The following is a 20,243-nucleotide window of genomic DNA, read 5'->3' on the forward strand; positions in this document are numbered from 1 at the left end:
CGCGGCCCGCCCGCTGAGCCACGTGGCGCTCCCACAGCCGGCGGACACGCCCCCTCCCCTTCCCGCTCCAAGTTCATCAGCGCCACCGTTGCCGCATCACGTGTTCCCCCCGCGTGGTGACTGGGCCAATAGGCGGCGGAGCCCGCTTCTCTCTTCTCCACCGCCGCACGCTGGCGCCTGTCTCTGATGGAGCGGCCTGAGGCGGGCGACGCTCTGGCTGCCGATTTCCGTCGTCTCGCTGAGGCGCTCGCGCCCGGCCGGCGGTTCGGGGCGGAAGTGACGTGATGGCCGGCGGCGCGCGTCCCGCCTGGGCCCATTGAAGATGGCGGCGGGGCCTAGGAGGCGAGGAGCCGGGGGCCCAGCCTAGAAGCAGCCGCCCCGCAGCGAGGCGCGAGGCACGAGGCTGCTCGGCCCCAGCCCTTCAGAAGGGAGAGAGGCGGGAGGCTGCTTCGCGCCCCCGGCCCGGTACGCGGAGCGGAGCAGCCCAGGGCCCGGCAGGGGGGGTCCCGCGGAGCTGCCGGGCAGGAGGGGCCTTCCGGGCCCCAAGGCCTCGCCTGTCCCCCTCCCCCGCCAGCCGGCGCACGCGGGCCGGGCTGGTGGTCGGCGCCGCGGTGCGGGCCAGTTGGAGGCGTCAGCAGAGCGAAGGTTTGTTCGCAGCCGCCTCTGGGGCGGGGCGGGCCCCTCGTGGGCTCGGGCTCCTGCCCCGCAGAGCTGGTGTCTGTACGGGGGGGGGGCTCGCGGCGCAGTTAAGGCTGCGAACAGGTTGGTGGCGCGAAGGGCTGGTGCCCTCCAAGCGGGATGGTGGGAAGGCGACATGAGTTTTAGAGACGTGAGTTTCTCGCGCCCGTAGGTGAGAAGTAGAACTTTGCTAACTCCCTGTCCCGGAGCGTTCTTGCTTCGAGAAAATAACCGTGACACAAATCAAACTCGTGCTGCCTTAGCAATCCATAAGAGATCTCTTATTTTATCAGTGAATGCAAAATCTATACCGCTTTAGTTGCAAACACAGTGATGCTCTCTAGCTAGACAGTGCAGATAAAAGGATTTTGCAAATGTTGGATTAAACAGTATTGACCATAATCATTTCCACCTCTTGTGTAAAGGTCCAGTCCTGCTCACAGACTGAGGGCATTTAATACCACATTAGTGCACTGCTTAGTATTTTAAAGGTAATCATATGATTATTTTAATAATCATCTGGCAAATAATGTTTCATAACACACAAGATACAAAGTTTAGATATTAAAATATGCTAGCGGCAGGTAATTAAATTAGAGCACAAAGAGAGGAAAGATTAGTGTGGTGACACTTCTTCACACTTTGTATTAGACTTACAATTTATGAAGGAATAATTCTAAATCCAGGTGTTGAGCAATGCATTTTTGAGACTCCTCACATAAAGATATCTCTGTGAGAGAGATGATCGGTATTGGATGTGTAGGAACAGTATACAGAGAGGTATATGTGAGAGTCTGCAACAGGCCCAAAGAGCTTCTGATCAGGCTTGTGCAACCTTAAATTCAACTTGATGTCATTTCTCTTTTTGAATGGTTGTTTATTGGAATCAATAACTTTTGAATACTGGATTGAAACAATTCCAAAATTTCAGGTAATGTTCTTGGTGTCAGTGGATAGAAAAACTATTTGTTTTGAGGAAATTGAGACGGGAGAATGGGGAACATGCTAGGGATGTGAACCAGTAGCCAACTAGTTGATTAACCGATTGGTTAATCTAGTCGACTACTTGCATTCCCCCCTTGCTGACTCTGGGGAAGCAGGAGTTGGTGCTGGGGGGAGATGGCTTAAAAGCCACCTTAAAAGCGCCCTCCCTCCCACCATAGGCGGTGGGAGTCAGGGGAGGGGAAGCTTCCATGAAGCAGCCTCTGCCTGCAGCAGTGCCAGTGCTGGCTGTGGACAGAGGCTGCTTTAGGGTAGCCTTCCCACTTCCCCATAGCAGCCTCTGTCTGCAGGGAGCTTGGATCCCCATGGACAGGGATTGCTACCATCCCATGCTGCTGCCTCTATATCACAGGGGAGTTGTGAGGGGAGCTGGATTTCAAACTGGCTCCCCTTGTGTACCGGCTCCTGCCTGGCACCCAACACTACTCTTGGAGGCAGTAGTGCAGGGTGGCTGGGGGCTCCCTGGGAATGGGGTTGGATTGCACTGGCTGTCAGCCCTGTACCCAGGGAGTACAGAGTAGTTGACTAACCCCTAAGAATTCATGTGGTTAGTTGACTAGTCAATTAACCAATAGCTAACATCCCTAGGACGTGCAGATCTTCTGCCATCCGTTTAGTGGACATGCCCACAGCTCTGTATGCTATAGTTGTTTATAGATCCAGTAACTCACCAACAATACTAACACCTTGCAACATAACAATACCCCGTTTCTTCTCTGCTCATCCTCCCAGTAGAGTTTAACATTGACATCCTGAATTGCTTTTCTCTTGTACAGAAGAAGAAATGTGGGAGAGTTGGGGGCACAGAGCCATGGCATGCAGCCCAGTAGAAGAGAAGGGGGAACCGTGTGTGTGTGTGTGTGTGTGTGTGAGAGAGAAATAATGGGATATATTAGAGGGCCCCTGTAATGGGGGTGAAATGGGAGATCACACTGAGGCCCTGTGAGGGAGAGAAAAGGGGACCATTTGGTGGAAGGATTTGAGGGCATTTGGAGATTCTGGCATGAGGTTGGGAGTGTTTCAGGGAGTTCCTGAAATAGAGAGATTAGATCAGTGGTCCCCAACCTTTTGGGGCTGCCGGGTGCCTGGGGGTGGCGCTGTGCATGTGCTGTGAGCCCAGGGTGGGGGCCGCGCATGCGCCGGGCACCTGGGGTGCAAGAATGGCTCGGGCCAGCCCTGGTCACTAGGCGTGCGCACATAAATGCCCTGGCAGGCACCATGGCACCCACAAGCACTGCGTTGGGGACCACTGGATTAGATGACATAAAGCAGGGGTGGGCAACCTGCTGCCCACTGGGGCCCCACCTGTGCCCTGTGGACTCTCTGACTATCCCCTTCACCCAAGTGACTCTTTTGCACTGGGGCACCAGAGCCATGCACTTCCTATGCCTCTCCCCTTCCTCCCAGCACTTTTGGAGGAGTTGCAAATCACCTGATTTGCGCTCTGTCCTCACTTCTCCTCTTCCTTCCCAGAGCTGGAATACCATAAATCAGCTTTGGGGGAGGGAGAGTATGGTGGGGAGGGGGTGCAGGTGGAACCCTAGAGAGCCGCAGGCTGCTGCAGCCCGCTGCCACTCAAGTGATCCACCCACTATTTGTGGTTGCCCATCCCTGGCAAGTGGTTGTCCAGCTTTGTATATTTGCCTGAGTCTGCAGTGGCATTTTGCATGTTTTTGAGAGCTGAGATTTAGGGAGGTGATAGACATTTAAATTTCTCAGAAAACAAACACTAATGTGGGCATGGCTTTTTTTTCAGGTGCTTTTTTCCCCCCATTTTATTGAAGCAGTCAAAAAAAATTGGTCAAAATGGGGCGGAGATCAACATCCTCCACCAAGAGTGGGAAGTTCATGAATCCTACAGATCAGGCCCGTAAGTATTCACTCAATTTCTTGATGTAAGCATGTTTAATTCATCTGAGATAAAGATGGGAGTGAGAGCTGACTGGGAGTCAGGTCAGATTCCATAAGCATTGTGTAGTTTAGAGAAGAAAATAACTACCCACGGCTATTTCTTCTGCATTAGTATAATTACTAAGATTCTGATGGTCAGGTAAGCATGTAGGAACAAGCAAAAAGACCAACTCATCGTCAAATAATTCTGCAGATTGTGAATAGCAATGTTTTGTCCACAATGCAGGTTCTAAAAAAATCATGTTTTGTCTTGTGTACACAGAATATTTCAGTTTCTAGGGTGTTAATTGTTTGTTTTGTTTCAAAAAGACTTCCTACTCCAATTTTGTTGCATTAATTGTATGTGTGTGTGTGTGTGTGTATGTATATGTGTGTGTGTGTGTGTGTATATATATGTATATATGTATATGTATATATATGTATATATAAAAAAAAAAATCTCCTTTTGGAGCGGTGATATTGCCAATATGACCAGCTGCCCCGTTCCTTTTTCTATAACGGGTATAAAATATGATTGTTTCTAATCAAATGTCTGAGACTTAAAGTGAAAGTGAGTAGAATTGGCTTTCAAATCACAAGCTATTAAACAGAACTCCAGTAGGAGTCATAAGGGAAAAGAGTCATGACTATATTTGCTTCTTTTTAAATTAGTTTTTTCTCTCCTGTGCAGGAAAGGAGGCCCGGAAGAGGGAGCTGAAGAAGGTAAGATACTTACTATCCCTAAGAGCACTTGATTAATACATAGCCTTCCAATATGCATCACATTCCTAACTGTTACGGGCTTCAGACCGTGGGTAGAATCCAGACTTTCTGGTTGGCGCCTCAGGATCCATGTTCTATACTGTGGAAAATATTGTCTGACCACATAATTTAAAGAAATGTCAAGTTAAATCACATTTGTCTGAATTTTGTTAATCTGCAACTTCAACTTGTAATGCCTAAAATTGAAGGGGAAAAAACCCACACTTTTTTTTCCTCCCATTTACTTTGTGCATTTGATAGCACTTCTTGTGTTCCCTTGTTTGCGTGGGTCTTTTCCAAAATAACTGGGGATCATCAAGAAACATTTTTAAACACAAGGAGAAAAAAGACTGCAGTGTTACAACAAATGGCAGTGCCAGGAAACGGTGTACATAGATTACCCCGAAGTACTATAACTTGGTGGTTTTCAACTAGGGATGTAAGAGTGTAACCATCTAAATCAGAGCTACTGAACTTTGGAAGCTCCAGGGGCCACAATGATACAGCACATGCAGAGCGCTGCAACTTAAGTATAGTTGCATATTGTGTGTGTGTGTGTGTGTGTGTGTGTGTGTGTGTGGGCATTTTAGCCTTATAAATAACAAATAGCATTTTCATTCGTTTTTTTTCCATAAAGGCAAAGGTGCTTCAAGTGAACTCCTCCTTTCACTCGCTGCTGGGTCACAGCAGCCTTTTCCCTGCCCTGTCCATCCCCTCGCTATGGGCCAGCACCCTTCACTCCCAACTCACAGGGGGAGCAGTGTGCAGGGACAGCACAGAGCCAGAGGGGTGCAGAGAACAGTGAGGGAGTACGGGGGTGGCGCAGGGAATGGAAGGCACAGAGTCAGAGGGATGCAGGGAATGGGGGTAGCAAGGTGGGGTGGAGGCACGGGGAATGGGACGCGGGGAACGGGAGGGACAGAGGGATCGGGGTCTAGAGGCAGTGCAGGGAATGGGCAGCACAGAGCTGGGGGGGGCAGGGATCGGGGAGTGCGGGGGTGCGGTGGAGGCACGGAGAATGGGATGCGGGGAACAGGAGGGACGGAGGGATCAGGATCTAGGGCAGTGCAGGGAATGGGCAGCACAGAGCTGGGCGGGGGCAGGGATCGGGGGGAGCAGGGTGCGGGGTGTAAGGGCGGCGCAGAGCCAAAGGGTCGCAGGGAAGAGGGAGAGCAGCGGGTCTGGGGTGAAGGGGAGGCATGGGGAATGGGTGGCACGGAGACAAAGTGGGGCTGTGGCAGGACTGGAGCTGGTGGGGGAGGCCCTGGGTGTGCTGCGCGCCGCAGCCAGCTCCCAGGGACACGTGGCTAGAGCCGAGCTGCCGTGGCCCTTTAAAATCAGCGGGGCCAGGTCACACCATCCCTGGCATCCCACCCTGCCTGGCATCCCACCCTGCCTCCTCGCGCCGGAGCTACACGCAGGCAGCCCGGTGGGAAGAATCTCCCCACTTTTCCCTTCCCAGCAGTGCTGTGCTCCTCTGCCGGCCGGCGGATTGGATGGGGCCAGGCCGCCCATAGTGCGGGCTTTAGCCAGCCCGTCACAACGGCCCACCGGGCCAGTCCACCCCTGCACTCGCCAGCTGGAAAAATCTACTTGCCAAGGGCGAGCGGGCGAGTGCATTTATTGAGCCGTGTGTGTGTGTGTGTGTGTGTGTGCGCGCGCAAATAGCTTCTTTCACATTGACGGGCATGAATACAAAGATTAAGGCAAGACTACACAACACACAGGCCTCATTTAAGTCAGTTCTGCTGATATTAATAAAATGCAATATTGACCCAGTTTCCACCCATATGACAGCACTTTTAGTGAGCAATGACAGTCCAGGAATGTAACTACTAAAACTCATCTCAACAGAAGCCCATTATATTGACTTGCCATTGTGGAGCATGTTCCCAGTGGAGGCCATGTTCAAAGGATCCCACCTACAGGCCACATGTTGAGCCTTGCGTTCTGTGGGCTGCAAACAAATGGGCCGCAGGCCACATGTTGAATAGCCTTGATCTAAATGGTTAACTGATAAGCATCAGCATATTGGCTTCCATTACAGTTACTCGCTGGGTCCCAGGGAGCCAGCTTTGCTGCAGCCTCTGCAGTGTGTAAAGCTTATATACAGGCAGTCCCCGGGTTACATGGATCCGACTTACATCGGATCCCTACTTACAAACGGGGTGAGGCAACCCCACACTAGCTGCTTCCCCCCAGCAGACCAGGGAGACGCAGAGCGGCTTTTCTCAGTAGACACCTCAGCTTGAGAATAAAGGACTGAGGGAAGTGAGGTGTGGGAGAATAAAACTGAGCTCTGGAGAAATGTTTGGCTAGAGTTTCCCCTACAATAAGCACCAGTTCCGACTTGCATACAAATTCAACTTAAGAACAAATCTACAGTCCCTATCTTGTATGTAACCTGGGGACTGCCTGTATAGGATTTTTAGCAGTTATGTGATTACATTTTTAAACAACTTTTTACATCCCTGTTTTCAACTGGAGATACACAGAGGTCTTTCAGGTGACACAACTCATTTAGCTGATTGATTAGTTTTACAATAGACTACATAAATGCACTACAAAATCAGTACAAACTAAAATTTCATGACAATTACTTGTTTATACTGCTTTGTATATTATACACTGAAGTGTAAGTACAATATTTATATTCCAGTTTATTTTTAATATGGTAAAAATGAGAAAGTAAGCAATTTTTCAGTAATAGCATGCTGTCACACTTACATTTTTGTATCTGATTTTTCTGGGCAAGTAGTTTTTGAGTGAGGTGAAGCTTGGAGGTATGCAAGACAAATACGATTCCTGAAAGGGTACAGTAGTCTGGAAAGGTTAAGAGCCATGTCTTTTGAAATGGATCTTACTAGGTGGTGTGGAGTGAAGAACATTTGTAAAGTACTTTGAAATGAATGGATGAATTTATTTCTCTTTCCTAAGGAAGTTCTTTTAGCATGTTTAGAAGTCCTGGAAACCTGAATTATAAAGAGAAATGTGATATTATAGATATCTACTCCCCCATTTATCCTAGAACAACACTCTTCCTGATTCTTTATTCTTTGACCTTCTCAGAACAAGAAGCAGCGGATGATGGTACGAGCAGCTGTACTTAAGATGAAAGATCCCAAACAGATCATTCGGGACATGGAAAAATTAGATGAGATGGGTGAGTAGATGCCATCTGGAGGGACATGAGTTTAGGGTAAGAAGAGAGATGGAAGGATCAGATAAAATGGGAGGTGAGAATTGAGAGATGGGACAAAATAGATTTATGGGTTAATGGAGGGACTGTGTGGATTGAAACTGCAGAAACTTTGCCAAATACTGGGTTTTACTTGTTGGAAGAATTGGAGAAAGAAGCTGGGTAAAGGGCTCTTAGAAAGGTAAGATGTGGGGACCTTTTTCAAGGCAATTGGATTTTGGAGAATTGTGGATGACTGGATGTTCCTATGGAAGGCAAAAGGATAGGAGCAATGCCTATTGTCTCTCTAATGGCTGGGTAAAAGGGGTTGGGTAAAGGAGACAATCTCCTTAAGGCTCCAGAGACCTTATAGAAAGCTGGTTCTGATAGTCACTGTCATTGTTTCCAGAGATTGCTGTATTGAGCCTGTGCAGTATATGCAGCGGGGTGGTCATGGTTTCTTTTGTAAGTCTTCCTGATAATTTCTTTTTTGGAGTTTTATTTGTTGCCCTGGTTCTGTTCTTCCAAATCAGAATTTAACCCAGTACAGCAGCCACAACTGAATGAGAAGGTGCTAAAGGACAAGCGTAAAAAGCTGCGTGAGACTTTCGAGCGTATCTTGCGGCTCTATGAGAAGGAGAACCCTGACATCTATAAAGAACTGCGCAAGCTTGAAGTGGAGTATGAGCAGAAGAGATCGCAGCTCAGCCAATACTTCGATGCTGTCAAGGTAACGTTGTTCCTCTCATGTAAACGTGTTCATTGCTATGGTGGTAATCGTACTTTATGTAAGCAGAGCCATTGCAAAGGAAAAGAACTCGAGAAGAGACTGGTGTATTCTGTATGTGGTTCTGAGTCCCTGCCATATTGAATATTTTTACCAAGTGGCAAATGAATCATGTTGGCTACCTCTTCAGTTGTAGTACTTTAACAGGGGCAGCATGTTCCATTAGCATGTCTTTGTTGTCCTTTAATGTACTAGACTTTATTTCTCGGAGGGTTACAAGGAAGGATGATTTTAAAATGGAATGGAAGCCCTCATTATTTTTGCATATCCCGGTTTGTGAGATGTCTTTTGTAACATGAATAAAGCTGATTTTGTTTTATAACCTGCTTCAGTCTGTGTGCATGTAATGAGGCTGGCTCTCAGCATTTATTTATAAGTGTTTCTGTGGTTTTGCCGCAGTATCTGAGTCCCTAAGCTCTGTCCCAGTCAACTGTAATGTGCTTCTTAGATGTTCTGCAAGGGCATGGTGTTCTTGGTTTGGAAGCTAAGGGAATGTTAATATTAAAACTTAAAGTTGACCTATATTAGGTTGATGTAGAGCCACACAGTGGGTCATGACCACATTAACCTCCTTCAGTCAGTGGGATATTTCTGCAACAGGATTGTCTTCACCAATAAAAGGAGCAGTATGGGGAGCTGAAATCCCAGGCTCTGTGTTCGTCTTGCAGCTCCCTACTGGGAGTCTGGCTGCCCCACAGGCTCCCCACATGTTCCATTTTTGTCTTCCCTGGTTCTCCACTTCCTGTTAGAAGCCTGGCAAGCTCTGGATTTCAGCTCCCTGCTGGTAGCAGGGTAGCCTTTTGGCCTCTGAGTGGGTAGTTAAGACCTCAGGAGCAGCCCAGCTGGGAGCCTAGGTAGCAGCTCAGCTGGAAGCTGAAAGCCAGGACCCTAGGAGCTGCCCAGGCCTAAGCAGGAAGCCCATGCAGCGAGCGAGCAAGCAGCTGGGCTGAGAGCAGGGGGAACTTCCTTGTCAATGACAGCCAACAACCATGTAAGGAAGGCAATGTCTAAACTGACACAGCATAGTTAGGTCAACTTAAGCTGTAGTGTAGACTAGGACTAAGTATCTTACCAGGAACGTAGGCTTGATCAGATTTGATTATTTGAATGGGGAAATGTTGTATATTAGTTGAGCTCTGTGTCACCTTTGACAAAAGAAGCCTTAATTATTGTATACTTACAATCTGTTTCTCCAAATGTCTAACACAAAGTGTACCATACCAGCTGTACAGACATCTTTAATGAATAACCATTTTTATGAGGGGGAAGGAACTGACACCTTACCTCTATAATCTATAAAGTGAGGAGTGTATATACGATGCTTTTCCCTCTACCTACTGAGAGATTAACCTGCCTTTTGATTGCATTTCTTCCAGAATGCGCAGCATGTTGAGGTGGAGAGTATACCCTTGCCAGACATGCCTCATGCCCCCTCCAACATCCTGATACAGGACATCCCCCTACCTGGGGCTCAACCACCTTCTATCCTCAAGAAGACATCAGCCTATGGGTAAGAGTGGAGTGTCCTGGAGGGTTGTTAAATGCTGAACACTCGTTGCAGAATGGTGGAAGGGGCTGTTTCTAGAAGTGATATTTGGGAGATGGGAGTTGGAAGTGACCTCCCCATCTGTCTTTGCTGTTAAAACCTTTGTGCTTTGGTCATCAGAGTCGATATGAAAGATAAATGTCCCTAATATTCCTGCTTAGCTCCTTTTGCACACCAGTTTGTTTGCCTTAAGCCCCATTGCTAGAGTTCTCTTCCTCCGGGAATGTCTATACTACATCCTCCCTTTTGAAAGAGGGATGTAAATTAGACAGATTGAAATTGCAAATGAAGCTGGGATTTGAATTTCTCACGCTTCATTTGCATAATGGCAGCCGCGTGTTCTTTCGGGGGGGGAACCCCTTTTTTTGAAAGATCCTGTACTATCAGATATTTTGAAAAATGTGTGGGGTTTTTTTTGTTTTTTTGTTTTTTTTTAGCAGAACCGTGTCTAGATGGCGGTTTCACTTTCAAAAGAGGGATGTAAATTAGGCAGATTGAAATTGCAAATGAAGCTAGGATTTGAATTTCCCGCACTTCGTTTGCATAATGGCAGCCACGCGTTCTTGCAAAAAAGGGTTTTTCGAAAGGGGGATGTAGTCTAGACGTGCCCCCAGTGTTCTCACTATTTTACGCTTTTTGCCTTATATTCTTTTATAGGCTGCTTATCTGCTGCTGCATTAAATTTAAGGTTTTATTTCACCTCTTAATCTGGCCTCTGCCTCTTATTTCTTGCTTTATCTTACTGATTGCTCAGCATCCTTTTATTTTTGTTGGTTTCATGGGTTTTTTCCCATTTTTTGTCCCCAATATTTGCATCAGTTCCCACTTATCCTTATCTCTTCCTTTTGTCTGTCTTTACGTTTACCTCTTCCCTAAAGCTTTCTTATCTCTAATATTCATCATCAGTGTCTCAAGTCCTCTCTCATATAATTTTTTACCTCTTTTTGAGCCAATTCATAAACAATTTTGGCAAGGACCATATTGTACTAGGTATTTTTTTTTAAACATTTAATGTATTTTTATTATGCTTAAGACATGGACAGATAGATCATTGTCTAATGGTTGCTGTGAAGATAAACATGAAAACCTGTCCCAGTTTCTCATGATCATCTTCAGTATCTTTTTTTTTTTTTTCTTTTTTTCATTTCCAGCCCTCCAGTCCGGCCCATTTCTGTACTTCCACCTCTTGGGCTTGGCGTGCCACGTTTACCCCCAGGTCGGAAGCCCCCTGGGCCACCTCCAGGACCTCCCCCGCCTCAAGTCTTACAGATGTATGGCCGTAAAGTGGGCTTCACTTTAGAGATGACCCCTTGGAGGCGAGAGGAAGAGATTTCTTACAGTCCAGACATAGGTAAAAAGCTGCTCCTCCTTTCCCCCAGTTCTCATGTAATCCTTGTACTGGAGATGTACCTTAACTTCTCCCTGTTCTTCCATTGGTATTGCTCTTTGGAGGGAAAGTGCAGTGTTGTATTATCTGAGACTGGCTTCTATAGGCTCACAGAGATTTTTCTTACTGTATGAAAGAATGAAATACCATTTGGCTAAGCTATGTAGTTAACTGAAATCAGATAAATTTGCATATGTTTGAAAGGTTCTTAGGTGTTGAGACTATCTAGATTGTTACACCTAAGAGAAATGGAATGAAATCCAATAAAGGAGGAAAATGAGACTGGGTATCAATAAGCCTTTGCTGCTAATAGTTAAATCTCATAGATCAGAGAATCATTTCAAAAGGGAAATGGTAGAAAAATCCATCATTTGATGAGACAGTGATCTGAAAAAATGATCCTTCTGGGAGAGGAATAACTTTTCATTTCAGACTTCTGTGAGCAAAAGTCTTGTGTCTCGGATGTGTGCCCTGTTAACCGAGGAGTCCTGTGGCATCTTAAAGACTAAGGGTGCATCAACACTGCACCCTTAGGTCGAAATAAGATATGCAATTTGCATTACGCAAATTTGCGTAGTTTATTTCAAGTTAATTTCAAATAGTTTATTTTGTAATTTAGCGCCAAATTTTGAAATAAAGTGCTATTCTGAAATATCCCTTAATCCTTGTGGAATGAGGTTTATAGGGATGTTGGGATAGAGAGCCCGTTATAGCTAAAAATAACGGGCTTGTTCAAAAGACACGGAATAGCTATTTCAGGATACTGGAAATATCCCAAAATAGCGGTGCAGTGTATATGTACTCTAACAGATTTATCTGGGCATAAATGTTCATGGGTTTTCATGTATATATCTAGCGAAGTGATTTTTACCCACAAAAACTTATGACCAAATAAATCTGTTAATCTTTAAGGACTCCTTTTTGTTTTTGCAGATACAGACTAATACAGCTGCCCCCAAGACTTGTCTTCATTTAAAAGATTATTGTCCTGTATTCCTTCGGTGCTAGTATGCTGCATAGTTTAATGCCAGAGTTGATGGACGCAAGATTGTGGGACTTGCATTTTAAAATCTTCCTTAATTGGCATCAAGCAGAAAAGTTGGGCATGCTTCCATTTCTATCCAAAGTATTTCCCATTAGCACCTGTAGAATTAGTAGCCCAGAAGTGAAACTAATTAGACCCTCAAATTTCATTTAATTCCTGCAGAATCTACATATATTGTATGGTGACGCTAAGTTTATCAGCTTATGCATGTTGTTGAAGTTCTGTGTAGACATAACATTAAGATTTGCAGGATTAAAAAAGGCACAAAGTCAGGTGACCAGAGATAGGTAGAAATGAAAAGGTAGAGACAAACTCATTGAATTTTAGAGTGCAGACATTGTTTAGTAGCCAAAAGACAAGCAATGGGTGATAGCTGATTGAATTAATAACTAAAGAACCTTCACCTCTCTCCTAGAGTTTACCTTTCTTTTGTTTCTCTCTCCCCATTCTTAGAAGACAGTAATTTCATATCGCTGTCAGCGATAGAGCTGATTAACCCTCCATGTGATGGGGGATCTGAAAAGGATAAATGCTAGACAGTGAATGTCTGTTCCTCGCTAGAATGGAGTTTGTTGGGCATGGGGGTTCTCTAACTATATAGATATAAACCTAAGATGTATATTCTCATTCTTCCATGCTTTGGTTCCTGATGCTCTGCTTTCTTCTTCTCAGGTCTGCGAGGGCATGATGATGATGCCTCCAGTACCAGTGAAGATGAAGGGTATCCTGAGGATATGGATCAAGACAGGCATGATGACAGTAGTGATGACAGTGATAGTGACAGATCAGATGCAGACAGCGAAGCTGATGACTTCCTGCATCATGACAATGAAAGGGAGGGTGGTGAAGACAAGAAATCAGGTGTGTGTGGGGGGAGCTCCATTTCAGTATAACCTGAAAAGTGACAGTTCTTTCTGTTCATTCTCTAGACATGAAGCTGAAAGGAGAACAAACTGAATTCTGTTCTGGGTTAACTAACTAAATCTATCTATTGAATTTGATCTATATCTGCTTAGGTTTAACTACCCATTCTCCAGATACTTAATGATGCCCTGTTCTCTGCGACCCTCCCTCCTGCCCCCCTTCCTCTTTCCTTTCTCTTCCCCTCTCTTATTTATTTCCAGTTTTCATATCCCCTACTCATAACTCCGATCATCTGAAGAAGTGGGCTGTGCCCACGAAAGCTCATAATACCATCTACATGTTTTGTTAGTCTATAAAGTGCTACCAGACCATTTGTTGTTTTTTCTGTAACAGACTAATTCGGCTATCCCCTGAAGCCCTTAAATTATTACTGAAGTTTCTATTACAGAATTTTTCATTCTGCTGATAAATGAATCAAAGCTTCTACCTGGAATTTGAGCTCCCAGGCTGAGGTTAGAACAATTGTATTCAAATTTAGCGCTCTCGTTAAAATATATACACATTGAATCTGGAGCATTTAGTGAGAAACATGGAACTCCACAATGCAATTTTTAATTCTATGTCAGATTAGAACCACACTTTAATAACTTGAGACTTTTCAAAAGAACTATACAAGATATGTAATTGAATTTCCTGCTAATCATAGACCATGATTATTTCACTCATTGAACGAGCATCAACCATCTGTTCAACTATTTGAGTAGAAGTCAGGAACTGATTGGAATTTTAGGTTAACAAATTATAATGGGACAAATAACACCAGTGTTAACATTCTATTTTGAAAAGAGTCTCAAGATATTTGATTTGCTATCCATATCACTTGATAACTTTTCATGTATATATGTGATCACTCCCATCCACCAATGCAGGACTTAGTGTGCGGTTTGCTGACATGCCTGGGAAGTCACGGAAGAAGAAGAAGAACATGAAGGAACTGACTCCACTTCAGGCCATGATGCTGCGAATGGCAGGTGAGAACATAGATTCTTTAATTAGAATACAGAATATTTAGCTTTATTTAAAAAAATTGCTTGCTTAATTTCTAAACCTTAATGAAGGTAACTTGGATTAATGAAATGTTAACATTTCTGCTTTTAAGAGAAGAGATGGGGAGAAATTGAACAGCAACTCAGGTTTTAAGTAATTTCTCTCTTGAAGCAACTTGGTTCTCAATATTCTAAACCCTTTCAGAATTAAGATGTCTCTGTAGATGTATAAAGGTAATCTCATAACTTCATCAATACTAGGATGTCTTTCTCCAAACATGAGCTTGTTTTTCCTTCCTTATTGCATTTGTCAGCTCAGAGGTGTCTGCTGTTTCACTTCTATGTCATACAAAATCACCTTCTTAAAGTGGTTTTCTTTAAAATTCTTGTACGCTTCAAATGGTTGAGTTTTCCTCTTAAAATCCCCCAACGTGTAGCAGCATCAAATTGTGAGAGGAATTTCAACCCCAAAGGAATTGTTAACCACTCCATAATTTTAGAGGTTATGGTACACCGTTCTGTGATCCATGATAGTGCTATAAATGAGAGCTGTACTCTTTTTTTTTTTTTTTTTTTTTTTTTTTTTTAATACTTATAGTAGCTACATGAGGCTAGGTTTTTTTTTTCCCCCTCCTCCCTATCACCATTTTGTGAGGGAAGAGATGATCCTCCATTTCAGGATTTTCTATGGTGATTATAAATTACCATAAATTATTCTTCTCTGTCTTCAGGTCAGGAAATCCCCGAGGAGGGCCGAGAAGTGGAGGAATATTCAGAAGAAGAGGAAGAGGAGGATGAAGATGATTCTGAATCTGAAGAGACACCACAGCAGCAACACAAGGAGGAGTCTCTTACAGATACTGGGTCATCAACTACTACACCATCTCAGCAGCAGCAGCAACAGCAACCACCACCACAGCCTGTTCCTCCAACTCAGATACAGGCACCGCCCATGCCTGGACTTCCCCCTCTGGGACCACCTCCTGCCCCTCCCCTGAGGCCTCCGGGACCACCTACTGGTCTTCCTCCTGGTCCTCCACCAGGTGAACACTTAGCTTATTGTTTACATTAACTTTCTTCTACTGAAAGTCATCAGGTGCCAGTCTCAAACCTGCAGACCATCAGTATTTATTCCCAGGCTAGCTACATAGTTAATGTGTTTTTAACCCTTACCAGGGAGGGAAACATACTTAGGAACAGGGTGGATTAATTGAAATCACCAAAAAAATCAAATCAGGTTTAAATCAAGTTTCCCACTGATTCTTCACATGTTGCTTCTAACAATAGTGCAAATCTAATCACTAAAACATGTTAACTTACAGTTCAGCATTTTACATCATTCTAGATGGTATACTTTGGGTAACTTTTTAGATAATTTCATTTTTATTAATTTAGTGGTTCATACTCATTAATAGGGATGTTAATGTGTAGATAAGCGTGGGCTTATTGGTTAATCCGGTCGACCACACACATTTCACCCCCCACCCCCCTCCTGCTGCCTTTGTATCAGGCAGCAAAGAGGATGGCGGGAGCTGCTGCCCTTCCCCTCGCCCCCCCTACATTGCTGTCTCTGGGCTCATCTAGACTATGCTAGAGTGTCAAAAGAGGATAAGCAAATTCTGCAGAAATTTGCATATCTTTTTCCAATCTCACTTTCAAAAGCAGAGCTTTCAATTTTTGTTGTTGTTTTTTATTATTTGATTTTTAGCCACCCTGCTTAGGAAAGGGAAATTTGATCCCATTCTTATTCAGAAGAAGGCCTCCCTAGTGAGTCAGATGGACAATTTGTGCCTTTTCTAATAGAGGTTTTGCAGTGTTAGTACTTATCTCACCAGGAACCATAGGGAGACAGCAACTTATTTCACATAGATCAGGGGAAAATGGTTTGGTGACCACCTCTCTGCACTGGATTGCAGTACTTGGCCTAGAGGTGAAAGTCTCGAACTCATTGTCTGAACCATTTAATTTAATTAAATAGAATATTGGCTTTGGTAGCATTAGGACATCTAGAACAATATATAAAATGAGCCCAGTGCTATTCATGTGCATACACACTATGAATAACAAACATGGTTTTAATAAGTAAACATGAGACATGTTCCTCCGTTCTGCTTCCACACCCTCCCCAAAACAAAAATAGAAACCGCCATCAGCCAGGATTGTGGGGGAAGCAGATTCCAAAATGAAAGGTTTTTAACTGAAGATATGGACGTCAGGATTTTAAATGTAGGCACTGTTGACTCATTAACTGTTTTCTCAAATGTCACTGCAGTACGTGGTAGGGGAGAGAGTCTCTCAGACAGGTACTGGGAGAAAGCTACACATTTCTCCAGAAAAGGAAGTTCCAGTCTTGGGAATGTGGTGTGATATTGAGCACTTGCATATCTCATTAAACACTATACAGGCAGTCCCCGGGTTACATGGATCCAACTTATGTCGGATCCCTACTTACGAACGGGGTGACTCACCTCGCACTAGCTGCACACCCGCACCCCCCCAGCAGACCGCCGAGACGTGCCGTGGCGGTCCCGCTGCCCGCGTCCTCCGCGGCGAGAAAAGCTGCTCCGCATCTCCCTGGTCTCCTGGGGGTGCCCCCTCAGCAGACCAGGGAGACGCGGAGCAAAGCCGCGCTGCCCGCGTCTCCCTGGTCTGCTGGGGGAGGGGAGGGGGGGGCGCAGCTAGTGCTCCCTCCCCCCCCCCCCCCCCCCCCCCCCCCCCAGCAGGCCAGGCTTTTCTTGCTGCTGGTCAGTTTCAGCAGCGGCTGAATCGGGGACACCTGGGGTACAATATGTACCAGTTCTGACTTATATACAAATTCAACTTAAGAACAAACCTACAGTCCCTATCTTGTATGTAACCCGGGGACTGCCTGTATAGGAGAAATGTTGGGGGATAAAGGGCAAATTGTGATGTTGTCACAACAGAGGAAAGGACACTTTAACACAACTGGAATGTGATACTACAGTGAAAAGCTGGCTCCCCATGAGCATTGGCTCCCACGTAGCCACTTGTCTTTCCCTGCATTGCTGCCTCTTTATCAGCGGTTACACATTTATAAAAATACATTTATTTCAACATCCCTAGTGGAAAAAAGAGGGATGACTTGGCTTGAATAGCCAGGACACCACATTATCTAGGGCTCTGCATAATCTGTAAGGTAGGGGTGTGATTCTCCTGTTCATGTGTGTGTATTTGTGCCAGCCCTCCTTGAGCAAGTGGAAAACAGTGTAGCATTGGTATATAGGTAGCGGAGTGAGGGATGAGTCATGCTGAGTACAAATCTGCCTGAAACTGATGAATGTGTATTTGGCATGGCTGAACTGTGCCTTTGCTACTCGTGCTACTGTGGTTACGCTACCATTTGTACTTTCACTACCTCCATTAGAGCAAGGGTCAATATCTATATGCATGCAGTGTACACATAGTACCGACTTAGCCTTTGTCTAAAGGATTAAGATGCCATAAGACTAGATGATGAATTATTTGGAAGGTTCGTCTCGTCTTGGAGACGACTCCACATAATCTCAGATGCTGCTTGTTGTTATGTGATGCAGTGTTTTTTTGACTCCTGAGTTAAGTTGCCTATGTTGTGTGTGCTTATTTTCAGGGGCTCCTCCATTCCTGAGACCTCCAGGACTACCAGGGCTGCGTGGGCCTTTACCACGACTCTTACCACCAGGGCCTCCACCTGGCCGGCCCCCTGGTCCTCCACCAGGCCCACCTCCAGGACTGCCACCTGGCCCTCCTCCACGTGGACCCCCACCTCGTTTGCCACCTCCAGCACCACCAGGTATATTTTTCTGCTTCCTTATTTTGTGCATTTTATTTAAAACCTTCCCACTGGTACTTGAGTTATTTCCCCATACCACGTATACTGTTACGTTCCAGTGCCTGATTGCCTACATTTAGGCTATACTACTACACTGGTGTCTTGAAGTTGTTACTTTCCCTTTAACGTCAATGACTAATTCCCTGCTGTTCTATGCAAACTTGTATCTGGAGGTCTGAATTGCCATTTTGGCAATGTTTGTTTTCATTGTACAGTAAACTTCCGATAATCCGGCACCTTTAGAACCCAGGGGGTGCCAGTTTATCAGATATGCCGGACTATCAGAAGGGGGGGCTCTGAGGAGTCTGGGGTGGGGTGCGGGGGATGCCACCACAGACCCCTCATAGCCCCCCCTTCCGATAGTCCGGCTCTGCCCCAGGCATCCCTGATTCAGCTGCTGCTGGTCAGTTTCAGGAGCGGGTGAATCGGGGATGCCTGCAGCAGAGCAGCTGGAGTGCTGCCGGGTTGGTCCAGTAGCGTCAACCCTTGGCGCGGCAAGACCAACCCGGCAGCACCCAAGCTGCTCTTGGGGATGCCTGGGGCAGAGCAGCTGGGGTGCTGCCGGGTTGGTCCGGCAGCGCTGCTCCTTGGCGCTGTGGGACCAACCCGGCAGCCCCCCAGCTGCTCTGCCCCGGGCTTCCTGGAGTCAGCTGCTGGTCAGTTTCAGCAGCGGCTGAATCAGGACGCGTGGGGCAAAGCAGCTGGGGGGCTGCTGGGTTGGTCCCACAGCGCTGAGGAGCGGTGCTATTGGACCAACCCGGCAGCACCCCAGCTGCTCTACCCCAGGTGTCCCCAAGTCTGCCGCTGCTCATACTGATCAGCGGCTGACTCCAGGAAGCCTGAGGCAGAGCTGCTCTGCCCCGGGCTTCCTGGAGTCAGCTGCTGGTCAGTTTCAGCAGCGGCTGAATTGGGGAAGCTGGGGGCAGAGCAACTCCAATGGTCCGGCTGCCCGGAGCACTTTCGGGTTCCTGATGGTGCCGGACCATCAGGAGTGCTGGACCATTGGAGTTTTACTGTACTGTCACAGAATTGTTCTAGATTGCCTCTTGCATTGGACCTCCCTGTTAAAATTCCCTCAAACTTTCTGTCCTGTCCACAGGTATCCCCCCTCCTCGTCCAGGCATGTTGCGGCCACCTCTCGTGCCTCCACCAGGACTCTTTCCGCCGGCTCCCATTCCAAACCCAGGAGTGCTGAGTGCCCCACCCAATCTGATCCAGCGCCCCAAGGCGGATGACACCAGTGGAGCGACCATTGAAAAGAAAGCCACAGCCACAATCAGTGCCAAGCCACAGATTACCAACCCCAAAGCAGAAATTACCCGCTTTGTGCCCACTGCTCTGCGAGTGCGACGTGAGAATAAGGGGGCTTCTGCTGTCTCCCAGAGAAAACATGATGATGAACCAGCTCTCCAGTTAACCAAAGCAACCCCGAAGGTTGGCTCCTCTGCCCCTATCTCTGTGCAGACTAAGGATGATGTGTATGAAGCCTTCATGAAGGAAATGGAGGGGCTCCTGTGACATCCCAGTCAGGCCTCCTACCTTCTGAGCTCAAATCAAATTACTGTAAGGTGGTGGGAGTTCTGTTTCCTGTAACAGACCCAGTCATCGAAGGAGACCACCCTCTTGCTCCATCTGCTGAGTGTGTGGGGAGGAGGGTTGTGTGATTGGAATATTCCATCTAACCACAGTTGAATTTACCAACAGGCACAGACTAGAGACCATTGCAGACAGATTCTGGTGGGGATTGTCCTTTCAGAGCCAGAATTGCCACTTTCTGTTCTCTTTGTGGGCGGAGACTAAAATCCAGAAGTGACACTATGATGGAACCTATCTTGGCTTTTCTATTGTGGGACACTGGTACTGAAAGACAAGTGGGTCTGGCCTTCCCACTGGGATCTTTTCATCTGACAGCTCTGGGTAGTCCAAATAAACTCCTGAGGTGCTGGAAATATGTTGGCAACATTTCATATACACACCCAGTCATTAAGTTTTTATGTTCCATTTTGGTTGTCTTTTTGTAAATATTTTGTAATACTGTGTTTTTAGTTGGAGTGAGATTAATCAATCACTTCCTGCAGGGGACTGTCAGGGAGGTATTTTTGCTGCATATACTTCATGAGAGTTTTGCACCCTGTCCCCTCCAGAGTCAAAGTGATGGCTTCCTGCTCACAGGGGAAATGTCAGTGTCTCTCTTGAAACAAATAAATGTTTGATGTACTAAAACTCGTA

At 46.1% G+C, this 20,243-nt stretch overlaps 1 protein-coding gene across 3 annotated transcripts; it reads left to right on the forward strand.

Moving 5' to 3' along the window:
• Positions 1 to 170: 170 nt before the first annotated feature.
• WBP11 (WW domain binding protein 11) lies at positions 171 to 20,243 on the forward strand. 3 transcript variants are annotated; one of them, XM_075934584.1, is made up of 12 exons: positions 171 to 465; positions 3,437 to 3,550; positions 4,262 to 4,293; positions 7,402 to 7,495; positions 8,044 to 8,240; positions 9,674 to 9,807; positions 10,995 to 11,194; positions 12,948 to 13,136; positions 14,069 to 14,170; positions 14,917 to 15,228; positions 17,793 to 17,975; positions 19,114 to 20,243. In XM_075934584.1, the coding sequence occupies exons 2-12, from the start codon at positions 3,487 to 3,489 to the stop codon at positions 19,530 to 19,532; spliced, it is 1,926 nt and encodes a 641-aa protein (XP_075790699.1). In that variant the 5' UTR covers positions 171 to 465; positions 3,437 to 3,486; the 3' UTR covers positions 19,533 to 20,243. The 3 variants fall into 3 exon arrangements, with proteins under 3 accessions (XP_075790699.1, XP_075790693.1, XP_075790709.1); XM_075934578.1 differs by having other exon boundaries at positions 172 to 645; XM_075934594.1 differs by lacking the exon at positions 171 to 465 and adding an exon at positions 1,150 to 1,169.

The sequence above is a fragment of the Pelodiscus sinensis genome, chromosome 1, assembly GCF_049634645.1.
Source record: "Pelodiscus sinensis isolate JC-2024 chromosome 1, ASM4963464v1, whole genome shotgun sequence".
NCBI classification, from domain to species: Eukaryota; Metazoa; Chordata; order Testudines; family Trionychidae; genus Pelodiscus; species Pelodiscus sinensis.